This window comes from Rhynchophorus ferrugineus, unplaced genomic scaffold (genome assembly GCF_030347505.1).
Source record: "Rhynchophorus ferrugineus isolate W39M unplaced genomic scaffold, kcgeb_rfMv2 rfM2, whole genome shotgun sequence".
Taxonomy (NCBI): Eukaryota; Metazoa; Arthropoda; class Insecta; order Coleoptera; family Curculionidae; genus Rhynchophorus; species Rhynchophorus ferrugineus.
Genome location: NW_027472581.1, coordinates 70,174,132 through 70,187,268, shown reverse-complemented (window position 1 = coordinate 70,187,268; position 13,137 = coordinate 70,174,132). Strand labels below are relative to the sequence as shown.

The following is a 13,137-nucleotide window of genomic DNA, read 5'->3' as shown; positions in this document are numbered from 1 at the left end:
TGCTATTCTTATATTTGATCATCACTTGATTGATCATGTAGTCGCTTGTGAGGGTTCTTTCCACCCATATTAAAGTAACTGCTTTTAAGTCTCCGAAGTAACATTTACGTCTAGGAATCATTCCAAAAAATAATCAATTATTTCTAATAACACATCTGTTAAAATTAATTTAAAATAAATTTATTACTGAATTTCATTTGTACTTGGATTAATTCAACAGCAAGACGCAATGCGAGATAAATACATCAATATGTATTCCTCAATTATTAACTTGTCATGAATTATATAAAAGTATAGGTTTATGTCATCTAATATACCTAGACATTTTCTATACCTAAATATATGTAATTTTATTTATTTACTATTATTTATACACCAAATGCTAATTTGTTTATTTGAAAACAACATAAGTATCAATGAAATATGCAAACTGTATTAGCATTTTTAATGAGTGGTAAAACTGTTAATTCTTCTGTAATGTTTTATTTATGATTATAATATTCATAGTTAATCTATATTTTTAAGAAATTAATATGAAACTATTTCATTCAGAACAATTTAAAAGTTAAAGTCTTAAATTTCAACTATATGACAATTATTGGTATCTTTTTCAGTTAAGATAATGTGTGGGTGTAGGGAATATTAGGGTTAAGCCTCGGTATTAAGTTGCTTTATCTTACAGGTTTAACATCAGCAGTTAAAAGCTTATGTTGGTATTTTATATCGTTTCGTTTTGTTAGTAATCATTTGATGTTTTTTGATCGCTCAGTTTTGATGCTTTGATGACATTTAATCTAACGGACGAATTATTGTATTTCTTCTGTAAGATTTTATTTTATGTTTACTATTTCTGTTACTGTCGGTACACTGTTTTCTCTAAGTTAAATTATTTTTACAAAAATATTTTATGGATTAAAATACTTAGTTAAATTCTGTTATTGCATTATATACGGTAGCAGCATGTAATGTAATTATTCATTATTAGTGACGTATTAATGTTTAAGTTTTTTAATACATAACAGGTGAATTGAAAAGTCCCGGCCTGACACATAGATGGCGCTACTAGAATTAAATCCATATATTTTCTAGTTAGACCTAACCCTCAAAAGATGCGTGTATAAATTTGACAGCTGTCGGATTATTAGTTTGTGAATTATAGTATTTTGAGTGAAGCTACTTTTGTTATTGTGAAAAAAATGGATAAAAAAGAATTTCGCGTGTTGATAAAATATTGCTTTTTAAGGGGAAAAAACACAGTTGAAGCAAAAACTTGGCTTGATTCCCAGTTTCCGGACACTGCCCCAGGAAATTCAACCATCAAGGATTGGTATGCTAAGTTTAGACGAGGTGAAATGAGCACCAAAGGCGGTGAACGCAGTGAACACCCAAAAAGGTTGTTACTGACAAAGACATAAATAAATCCATAAAATGATTTTGAATGATGGTAAATTGAAATTGAATAAAATAGCAGACACTTAAGATATCAATTGAATGTGTACATCAGATCATTCACGAATATTTGGATATGATAAAGCTCTGTACAAAGTGGATGCCGCGCGAGCTCAATTTTGACCAAAAACAATGAGGAATTGATGATTCGGAGCAGTGTTTCAAGATGATCAAGCGTAATAAACCCGAGTTTTTGCATCGATATGTGACAATGTATGAAACATGGCTCAATAGTTTCACTCCGAAGTCCAATCGACAGTCGTCCGAGTAGACTGCACACGATGAACCCGCTCCAAACATGGGAAAACGCAACGGTCTGCTGGCAAAGTTATGGCGTCTGTATTTTGGGATGCGCATGGAATAATTTTTATTGACTACCTTGAAAAAGGAAGGACCATCAACAGCCATTATTGCAAGCGCTATTGGGCCGTTTTAAGGACAAAAACGCTAAAAAACGGCCGTATTTCAAAAAAAAACCGCTGCTTCACCAAGACAATGAACAGTCACAAGTCAGTGAAAACGATATCAAAAATCCATAAATTGGTCTTCGAATTGCTTCCTCATCCACCGTATTCTGCAGATCTGGCCTCCAGCTATTTCCTGTTCTCAGATCTCAAAAGAATGCTCGCTCGGAAGAAATTTCGTCGAATGAAGAGGTGATTGCCGAAACTGAGGTCTATTTTGAAGCAAAGGACAAAGCGTACTACAAAAATGGTATCAAAAAGTTGGTGGGTCGCTATAATCAGTGTATCACCCTTGAAGGGAATTATGTTGAATAAAAAAACTAATTTTGCCAAAAGAATGTGTTTTACTATGGTAGGCCGGGGACTTATTATTATTATATTTTACTGAGAATGCAAAATCGAAGCGCAGCATTCATAGTGAATTTATCTATTTTAGCAATATTGTTATATTGTGTTATATTGATATATTGTTTCAAACCTATAAACATATTGTACATATATCATATATTGTTTTAAACGTCCGAGATTACTTGGATGTCTCGTCCCATTTCTGTGTACATCTATATGATATATTTTACAAGATTATAGTTCCATTTTAGAGAAACATTTACTGTCTGCTTTCTACACACTGTCTCGAAAATTCTAGAACAAATTAACGAGATGCAGATTTAAAAATGGCAAAATATAATCAGTTGAATCAAAACTATACTATTCTAAATTATATGATGTTTTTATCTCAGAAAAGCATAATTATAGGCCAGTAACTATTGTTTTTGCACTGGATCAAATAATACGCATAAATACTTAGCATCCAATTCTGATTCAAACAATAAAAAATATTTTTTATACCGATATATATGTATATAAGAAAATTTTGTTTTCTTCGAACTTTCCTTATTTAGTTTAGTTTATTTCTAATTAGCGCATAATAGTACCTCCGGATTTAAATTTAATTTTTTTAATTTAATACATCTGTACTTTTTTATTAACATATTTGACTTTTAGCATTAATATAATAAAGTCCATTTTTTTTAAGCAAGTCTCATTTTAACGAACACTATCAATCGTTTAATAGTATGGAAATAAAACGAATATCATTTGTCAAAAGATAGTAGAGAATAATGAAGTAAGACGGTTATTTAAAAAGAATGTGATCCTAGATTTTCACCATATTTATATCTATATGTATATATATATATATATATATATAATTATTATTAAATAAATATTCGCTGTGAATTCATTGATGTTTCTCATTTTCTATTAATTTATTTAAGATATATCTCCATCTAATAAATAACGGTTCAGCATGGCGCCATGTTGATGTCGTTCGAATATTAATACCAACAAAAAATAGAATCCTGTCAATTCTCCAATCAAAAACCCATACCATCGACAAATTAATCTCCAAATTTAAAGAGGAATAAATTTCGGAATACGACAATTACGCAAGACTTATATTGGCTTAAGATGGAATGTTGTGGTGTGTATCGAAACTCGTAGCCATTGAAAATTATACACGGATACCTTATTTAAAGAAGACCATTCTTGGGCGCACGCATATTTTTTAATCCTATTATGTGGATCTTTTCTTAATACCGTCTATAGGCGGTGTTCATTCCTGTTAATTAAATAAGCTGGAGCAGAAATCTTTCGCGTCAGGACGAATTAAGTAGTGTAATTAAGTCGAAAGAGAATTCCTGCTAACGCAAAGGATGTAGATGGTGGTACAAGCAGGTGATGGTAAACCCAGAACGACTTAATAAACTGCAGAAACAATGGACGTTTTTTTTTGTTATGACTAAGAATTTGATCCCAAAGTTTCTCATGTCAGATTAAAAATTAAAATGTATAATTTTGTGGACGCTAATACCTAGTTATTTTATGTAAAACATTTTAATTAAAGTTTGATAATTAACAGACCATTTAATCTATTATGCGATTTAAACATTTCATTAAATATAAATATTATTAACTTTATTTCACTAATTAAATTAAATACATTTCAATCAATATATTATCTGGTACTTTTAAATGCATTGACTATTTTAAATACGAAGGAAAACGAAACTCACTTAACGCAAATTAAAAATTATTGAAAAAACACAGTAAAGCAAGCATTTCGCTTATTAAAATGTTAGCATTTATGGCCAGAGTAAGATTGTTGCACAGTACATTTAAAATTTAAGTCCACTTAAATTGCATCTAATCTATAAATCTAAGACTACAAATTCTCTTATTATCCGGTAATAGTCAGAGTTGAGAGTCTTTATCATCAAGTGCAGTGAAAGACTATCGGTTTTATCAGTCTAGCCAAACAAATAAATTATTTAGTATATTTCGCCTAAAATATTTTGATCCAAAGCTGTCATTTTAAGTAAAAAAATAATAATAAAATGAGAAGTTTTTTGGTAAGGTACTGAGGAATAGTAAAATTATATATAAGAGTCACCATTAACTAAATGATTAATTAAGTACGAGCATATTAATCAAAAATAAATTAACAATGCCCCTCGACGGTAAACAATATAAATAATAAAAGCGCACCAATTTATAATCGACACATGGGCTTCGTGATTTTATAATTATTAATTTCGATTCGTTTTTAGGTCGATATCCCCATTCCGGATACTCCTATATCACGAGATACGAATGTAACGACAATAATTATGGCAACAGCCAAAACTTTATCCTGTATGCTTATTTTTTCCCGTCCAAATTATTAATGATTATCAGTTGGGCCGTGTCCCTGTTGGCCGCTTAATGCAGAATTATGGATACGGACCAGCGCGTACTGTTACTGCACGACACTTAACGAATACCACTTAATTCTTGCACATTTAAATTAAAAATTGATAAAAATTAATAAAATGAACCTAATTTGCATGGATTTCGGGGCCTTAATGGTTTTGATAATTTTAAACGGCATAATGTCAATCGGGAATCGAACGACTTATTTCTTAACTTATCGACTTTTATTTTTTGTTGCGCCTTAGAGATAATTAAGATTTTGTACATTTTATAAGAATTAATTCCTTTATAAGGATTCGTTGTAAATTTTCAAAATATATATCATATATAATGTACTATTATGTTATTTCATAAAAGGTGGTTCAGTAAAGGCTTAAAAGATCCTAAAGATGGTATTCCTAAAGCGCTTTTTTATTAAATTAGATTAGATTTTTATTAATAGACCGCTGTCAGAGTTCTAGTTATATCTGCCACATGATTTCATTTTTATTATTTAATTTTTGTTTATTAAAGAAACACTTGCGTGTTTCGAAAATGTGTTTATACAACTATGTATTTGCAATTAGTAACTACCGAAAAGTGATTACGAAACAAATAGTATTAATTTTTGAAGTTATAAAGCTATTTTACGGCTTTTTATCGCAATCTTGTGTGAAATTTCTGTATTAATATATTACTATGAATACACTAGTCAATTTCCGAGATAAAGAAGAATCGAAACAGCAGCTTTTTTCAAGGAAGAACAAGCAATTACAGGTGTCTAATGCATTGTTTCATGAACATAACACGTCATTTGAAAAGTCCCCGGCCTACCATAGTAAAACACTTTTTTTATGAATACTAAAAAAATATGCAAAATTAGTTTTTTTTATTCAACATAATTCCCTTCAAAGGTGATACACTGATTATACCGACCCTCCAACTTTTCGATACCATTTTTGTAGTACCATTTATCCTGTGATTCAAAATAGGCCTCAGCTTCGGCGATCACCTCTTCATTCGACGAAAATTTCTTCCCAGCGAATATCCTTTTGAGATCTAAGAACATGAAATAGTCGCTAGGGGCCATATCTGAAAAATACGGTGGATGAGAAAGCAATTTGAAGCCTAATTCATGGATTTTTGCCATCGTTTTCACTGACTTGTGACACGGTGCATTGTCTTGGTGAAGCAGAACTTTCTTTTTCTTCAAATGCGTCCGACGGCGATTTTTACCTATTTCGTCATTCAAACGGTCCAATAACGCTATGTAATGGTTGCTGTTGATGGTCTTTCCTCTTTCAAGGTAGTCAATGAAAATTATTCTATGTGCATCCCAAAATACAGACGCCATAACCTTGCCAGCCGAATTTTGCTTATTCCCACGCTTTGGAGCGGGTTCATCGTATACAGTCCACTCGGATGACTGTCGATTAGACTTCGGAATGAAATGATGGAGCCATGTTTCATCCATTGTCATATATCGATGCAAGAACTAGGGTTTATTACGCTTGATCATCTTCAAACACTGCTCCGAATTATCAAACCGTCGTTGTTTTTGGTCAAAAGTGAGCTCGCGCGGCACCCACTTTGCACACAACTTGTTGATATCTTGAGAGTGTCTGCTATTTCATTCAATTTCAATTTACGATAATTCAAAATAATTTTGTGGATTTTTTAATGTTTTCATAGGTAACAACCTATTTTGGGCGTCCACTGAGTTTACCGTCTTCGGTGCTCAATTTCACCACGTCTAAACTTAGCATCCCAATCCTTGATGTTTGATTTTCCTGGGGCAGTGTCCGGAAACTCGGAATCAAGCCAAGTTTTTGCTTCAACTGTATTTTTTCCGTTCAAAAAGCAATCCTTTATCAACACGCAAAATTCCTTTTAATCCATTTTTTTCACAATAACAACAGTTGCTTTACTGAAAACACGCATCTTTTGAGTGTTAGGGCTAACTAAAAAAATATGGATTTAATTCTAGTAGCCGGGGACTTTTCAATTGACCTGTTAAATCCTCATTTAAAAAAATTTCCTCTTCTTCAAGATAATGTACATATGTTTTCTACAGGGACACAACTTATACGTTACTTAAACAATTTTATTTCAAGAATAAGTAATGGTTACGTATTAGATCCACCGAGGCGCTAACAATACTGCCTATATGTTCGTTTTCTGCACTAAATGAATGTATAAAATAAGTAGCAAAGAGTTGAAACAACTTAAAACAGACAGTTGAAAAAGACGATTACCTGCTACTATTAGCCTGCAGACCGATGACCAAAATCATATAATTAAAGTTCAAATTATTAGAGCATCTACAATATTCAATGGTTTGGGTTCGAGCGACTTTTCATGTCCAGCTGAGGTCATCACTAAATGTTCCTATTCTGAGCAACTTCTCAGATATAACTTTTTAGACTTTACGGTTTAAAAACTATATAGAGCAAAAAAATTACGTTTAAATATATAAAAATATTAAGTAACTAAATGCATATAAGTAAAATGAATATGTAAACATGTAACATCTGAAGGATAAATAACAGTTCAAGCTTTTCCAAAGCTTGCTATCGTTTATTTACTGGATAATTAATTAGACAATTGACATAATGAATCGTTTCAGCTATGCTGTTTGAGAAACCTCCAGGTTTAGCAAAAAGCAAATAATTTTCCATCAAGACAACGTACATATTTATAGTTGCATCAGATTAAAATTCCATAAGTGTATTTGATTCCATTGTGTATTTCCACATTCTGGATATTTTCCAGATTTAACAGAATATTCCATATGGTATTGGGACATTTTTTTGCATCTAACAAAGCCCTATTTTGGTATTTTTATACCTTTAAATACATATTTTCTTAGTACATATAAGGTGTATGTAATATTCTATATCTATTTTTACCACTTAGTTTACTTGAATGAATATTGAAAAATAAATAATGAGTGAAATAACATATTAGATAGCCACCTATTGCATATAATATTTAATTTTCATTAGAAAATATTTATATTTTATTTTAATTCGATACATTAGAATCCATATAATATACCAAGAAATATATTGATTATCAATGTATGCTGATGCAGTTTACTGTTTAATTATAACTGTTGTATAATATTTCTATAAAATTGAAATTAATTGTTAATTACACCTTCATCCAAATATATTTTAAAGCATCGCCTACACTACGATTTTTAGCATCAAGCCTTAGTCGGCATTATTTAGAAAGAGAGTGACTTAAAGATCATTGCAGTAGTCATCACGTCTTACCTAGCCTGGTTACTTTATGGTTTTCTTTGTTGAATTTCACGCTCTTACCTATAGATAATCATAATAATAAACAAATATAAATATAAACCATATTCATGCCCTATGGGAACTCAATCCCGAAATATTGTATCATTTATATTGTAATTATTTTTCATTAATTTAACCGTATCTACTTTATTAATAAATTCATTTTTATTGCAGAAAAATGGATGTCTCTACGAACACATACGATGGGGAGAAGCATTCGTTATAGTTTATTCAGTCGTGGATAAGCATAGCTTCCATGAAGCTCAAGAAATTTTAGGTCAACTAGTCAAATTGAAACTTCCTTCCTATTATACGTGTTTACTATTAGGAAATAAAAGGGATCTGGATCATTCAAGGTAAAAATAGTTCTATTCTTATCTGTAATATGTATTATTAGCACACGTCATCGTCACGTTTCTAATTTAGATAGTTATGTAAAGAAAGTTTAAAAATTCAAACCATATGTAACATAAAAGATTATACCGTCAAAATAATACAATTTTATAATACTTTTTTACTGCTGATTATTGTTGCCTTTTGTAAATAATAAAAATTGCTACCAAGAGATTCTGATCAACGAGTTGAGTACAGTAATATAATCATAAGGCTGCCTTGTGAAATTGAAAATTTTTCGTCTAAATTGAAAATCAGCGATGAAGCCCATTTTCTTCTCAGTGGCTACGTCAATAAAAAGAACGGTCGATTTTGGGGAACACAGAATCCTCAATTAATCCATCAAACATCATTGCATCCACTAAAAACAACTGTATGGTGTGGTATTCATACTGAAAATATCATTTATTCAATCGTGGATAAGCATAGCTTCCATGAAGCTCAAGAAATTTTAGGACAATTAGTCAAATTGAAACTTCCTTCCTACCATACGTGTTTACTATTAGGAAATAAAAGGGATCTAGACCATACAAGGTAAAAATAGTTCTATACTTATTTGTAATATGTGTTATTAGCACACGTCATCGTCACGTTTCTAATTTAGATAGTTATATAAAGAAAGTTTAAAAATTCAAACCATATGTAACATAAAAGATTATACCGTCAAAATAATACAATTTTATAATACTTTTTTACTGCTGATTATTGTTGCCTTGTAAGGCTATGTAAATTGGCAACTACGAATACAGCAGGTCATAAATTTTATCCATTAATTTGAAGAGAAATCACCAGAAGAATTATTTTTCTAGTTTCATTATCATTGTCTCAAATCAGTGACCATTATCTTAAAAAATTAGGATATTACACCATAATAGTAACTTTCTTAACAAACACAAATTTCCTTCAACACCTTTTAAGCTGTTCAACCATTTAAACTTCTTTAGAATATGAATTTATTCTCAATATATTGAACGCTAATATCTTAACAAATAAATATCTAATGCAATTCAGATAGCGAGTATTGTAAATAGAATTTAAACATAACTAAATATATGGAATTTTGCAATAGAACCAAATGATTTGTGGCAGGTTCCTTTATTTTGGTTAAAAAGAACTTTATTGTAATTTGTTTTTAATTTTAACATTCACTCGATTCGAAAATATTATATAACATAGAATATTGGTTCAAGGTACTATTCAAAATATTGAATACAATAACACAATATGTAAAAACATACAACTATATATTTAGATTGCGGTTCATTAAGTCAATACTTCATAGATTCAATACTTCATCTAAGTCAAGTTAAAAAAATGTCACTACTGTCATTCTAGATTTTATTGACATTATTTTTAAACGACCATATGAATAAATTTAATAAATAGTTAATTGATGATATATAAATAATGCTTAATCAAGCTCAATTTTTAAATTTAAATATATTTGAAATATCTGAGAAGTGCTGATAATTCACTGCTGTATGACAAAATCGAAAGGACACAAAAAAAACTTGTTAATAAACGAAGAAATATAAATTCGTGAAATTTATGGGCTGACCACCGTCAATATTAACATAAATTCGGCATTTTTAACCGTATCTCCAACTTGTATTGCAAATGGCCCATGAAAAAAAAAAGGAAAAAACAGTTCGAAATCCGAACCTAAACAAAACGAATACGATGGTCCAAACTTACGGGACGCAAAATATGAAATGACGAACGAACATAATGGGATTGATTCTTATAAATTACTGAAAAATCAATGAATATAGTTTAAGAAGCTATACTTGATCGATAGAGTTGTATAATTATTATAGCAATATTAATAAAGTAATCTTCGATTAATTCGTTTTCCTCTTTGATTTGAGGAAGTTAAATTGATTAAGCTAAACTTAATGTTAAGGACAAAACAGGCCTAAAATAATAACTTTCAAGTATTATTCGACATAAATGTACTTACTTAATTAGCTACTATTCAAATTGAATACAACCTCCATCACAAAGGAAAACAGTTTGTATATTCAAAAGAAAAGAGAAAATCATAAATGAAAAGATGTCTGCGGAGTATTGAAACTATTGTTATTGGTGGGAGAGAAATAGGTGATAACTTTAAAAACGGAAAATATTTTAATATTGTTCTCTATTCTTAAGTGATATATAACATACTCTTTAAAATAAAACTAAAAATGCAACTATTTTTATCTCAATCACTTGAATTGATAGACAAGTTATCTTTTAAAATTTCTTAAAAATTCACGGAACTTAATACAAAATTATGTACCACATGGCAAAAATTAGTTTCACGTCAGATTAGTTAGAAACTGCCGCAAGTTAACATATTAAGATCGCTCAATAATATTCTCATTTAGTACATCTAAAACAAAAGCTAAAGAAAAATAGCAACGGTCGTTTTACTTTTGTATACATTAATATTGAACATTTTCCTCTTAGAACTACATTTCAATTTTTCATTTTTAAATATATATTGTAAAATAAATAAAAAGATCTAACTTCTTTACTGAATAAATTCTTAACTAGCTCCAAAAATAAACCCACAAAAAAGAATCTTATCTAGGGATGCAGAAAAAATATCGATATATCGTTATATCGATATTTTCTGAAAAAATATCGCTATCTGATCTATATTATTTGTGTAGATATTTATTTGTTAAGATATTAAAATGTAGATTTAAGAAAATAGATTTAGTTTAAGTTATAGATGAAAAACACAAAAAAGATATTGCCAACTTTTGTAAGGAAGTTGAATGCCACCATCTAGGGATGCAGAAAAAATATCGAGATATCGTTATATCGATATTTTCTGAAAAAAGGATCGATACTTTTTTCGCCGATTTTTTCAGAATAAATTTAAATACAATCATTAATATACCTTTAATATATTCTTATATATAGAATATATTCTTTAAGAAATTTAGAAAAAATATATATTTTTCTAAGCTAATATTTCACTATTTTTATTTTTTCTTAAAAATATCGATGTATTTTTTGTAAAATACCGATATTTTTTATACTTATTACAAATAAAATATCGATATTTTTTTCTTACGATTAAGGCAATTTTCATGACATCCTGCAACATCTGAGGCTGAATTTCTTCAATTTCGTAACGAATATTGTCTTTAAGAAGTTGAATCGTTTGGGACTTATTCACATAAACTTTTGATTTTAAAAAACCGCATAAGAAAAATAAATGATAGCTTTACTGTACTCAACTCAGAATCTCTCGCAAACAATTCTTGGACTAATTGAATTTAACCAAAGAGGTCTGTTTGTCGACTCCAATGACATTGCATAGATTCAATGCAATGAAGTTATAATTATTGACGAATTATAGAGGCTAGTAAAATAAGTTTAGAAAACATTGAAAATGATAATACATTAATTACACATGTCTGCGCGCAGTTTAAAGTGAATTTTGAAAACTTGTTTGAAAATGTTCCCGAACAAAATTAATTTAGTCCAAAAATTGCCTCCGAGAGATTCTGATCAAAGAGTTGAGCACAGTAATGCAATCATAAGGCTGCCTGGTGAAATTGAAAATTTTTCGTCTAAATTGAAAATGAGCGATGAAGCCCATTTTCTTCTCAGTGGCTACGTCAATAAACAGAACGGTCGATTTTGGGGAACACAGAATCCTCAATTAATTCATCAAACCTCATTGCATCCACTAAATACAACTGTATGGTGTAGTATTCATACTGGAAATATCATTGCTCCCTATTTTTTTTTAAATGACCAAGTTGTTTAATTTACTGTTACTACTGAACGATACCAAGACATAATTCGAAATTTTCTTGTGCCTGAAATGTAAATTGCCTTACTTATCTTTTCTTTGAGCAAAGTTTTGCCCCACGTTTTATAAAAATAAAAAGTGATTTCGCAACATAGGACCATTTGGTTATATCCTGCAAAATTCGTAAAAATCTACCTAACAATGCTTAAGTGGAAACACCCCCACTCAGTGTAGTCGTGATGATCCTTGTGAGTTATTTCTATTAACATAGAATTACCTACATAAGTTAATTAGTGAAAGAAAAATTGAAAAAGTAGCGACCAAGCGATGGATAATATTTTATATAGAACAAAAAGTTCCATTCTTTCATAATAAATAGCCAAATCTTGAAAAACGGGCCGAGCTAATTTCTATTCTCAATATTATATAAATAAATAAATCTAATGAACTTTAAGCTCAATTACACGATTTTAAATGCGTATTTAAAACAATAATGAAACCACCAGCCAATCACGGAGACCTTATTAATAAACCACGCAATTGAAGGAAAAAATAACGAGGTATCTGTCTGGAAAATTAGCATCAAGATACCGACGCTTTCATATAATCTCTCTCTTACGGTACAACGCTTCTCAATATCAAGCACCAAGCATTAACATAAAAAAAATCTCCCACTTTCTTCGCAATTACAAGCGTAATAAATTTCCAAGTTGGCATATGACTTCCTAGTTAATTAGAATCATTTCATCGTTAATGGGCAAGTAAAAGTAATTATGTCTAGGAGATTATCCGATGTTGGATACGGTCCGATATTTTCCTTTTTCCGAAAACGTTTTGCGTCATCGGCAAGACAGCCGAATCGAATAGCACGGACGCAGACATATGAAATCGAGAAACAAGGACGAGAGGTTTCGTTTATGGTGAAATATTGATTATTTCTCAGATGTATGTCTGCAGCTAGCAAATTATGAAAATAGATGACACGACTCATATTGTAATAAACTAATTTCAGATCTGCATGACTATTAAAATATTTCTTTAG

The 13,137-nt window shown here is 30.1% G+C and overlaps 1 protein-coding gene across 3 annotated transcripts in view; it reads left to right on the top strand.

Annotated features, from left to right (window-relative positions):
- LOC143190327 (ras-related and estrogen-regulated growth inhibitor) overlaps positions 1 to 13,137 on the top strand; it is a 319,043-nt gene that overhangs the window by 289,622 nt on the left and 16,284 nt on the right. For all 3 annotated transcript variants that reach the window (XM_076394553.1, XM_076394555.1, XM_076394554.1), the window contains one exon: positions 8,123 to 8,304. In XM_076394553.1, coding sequence (XP_076250668.1) covers positions 8,123 to 8,304 — 182 coding nt within the window. The remainder of the gene's footprint in view (positions 1 to 8,122; positions 8,305 to 13,137) is intronic.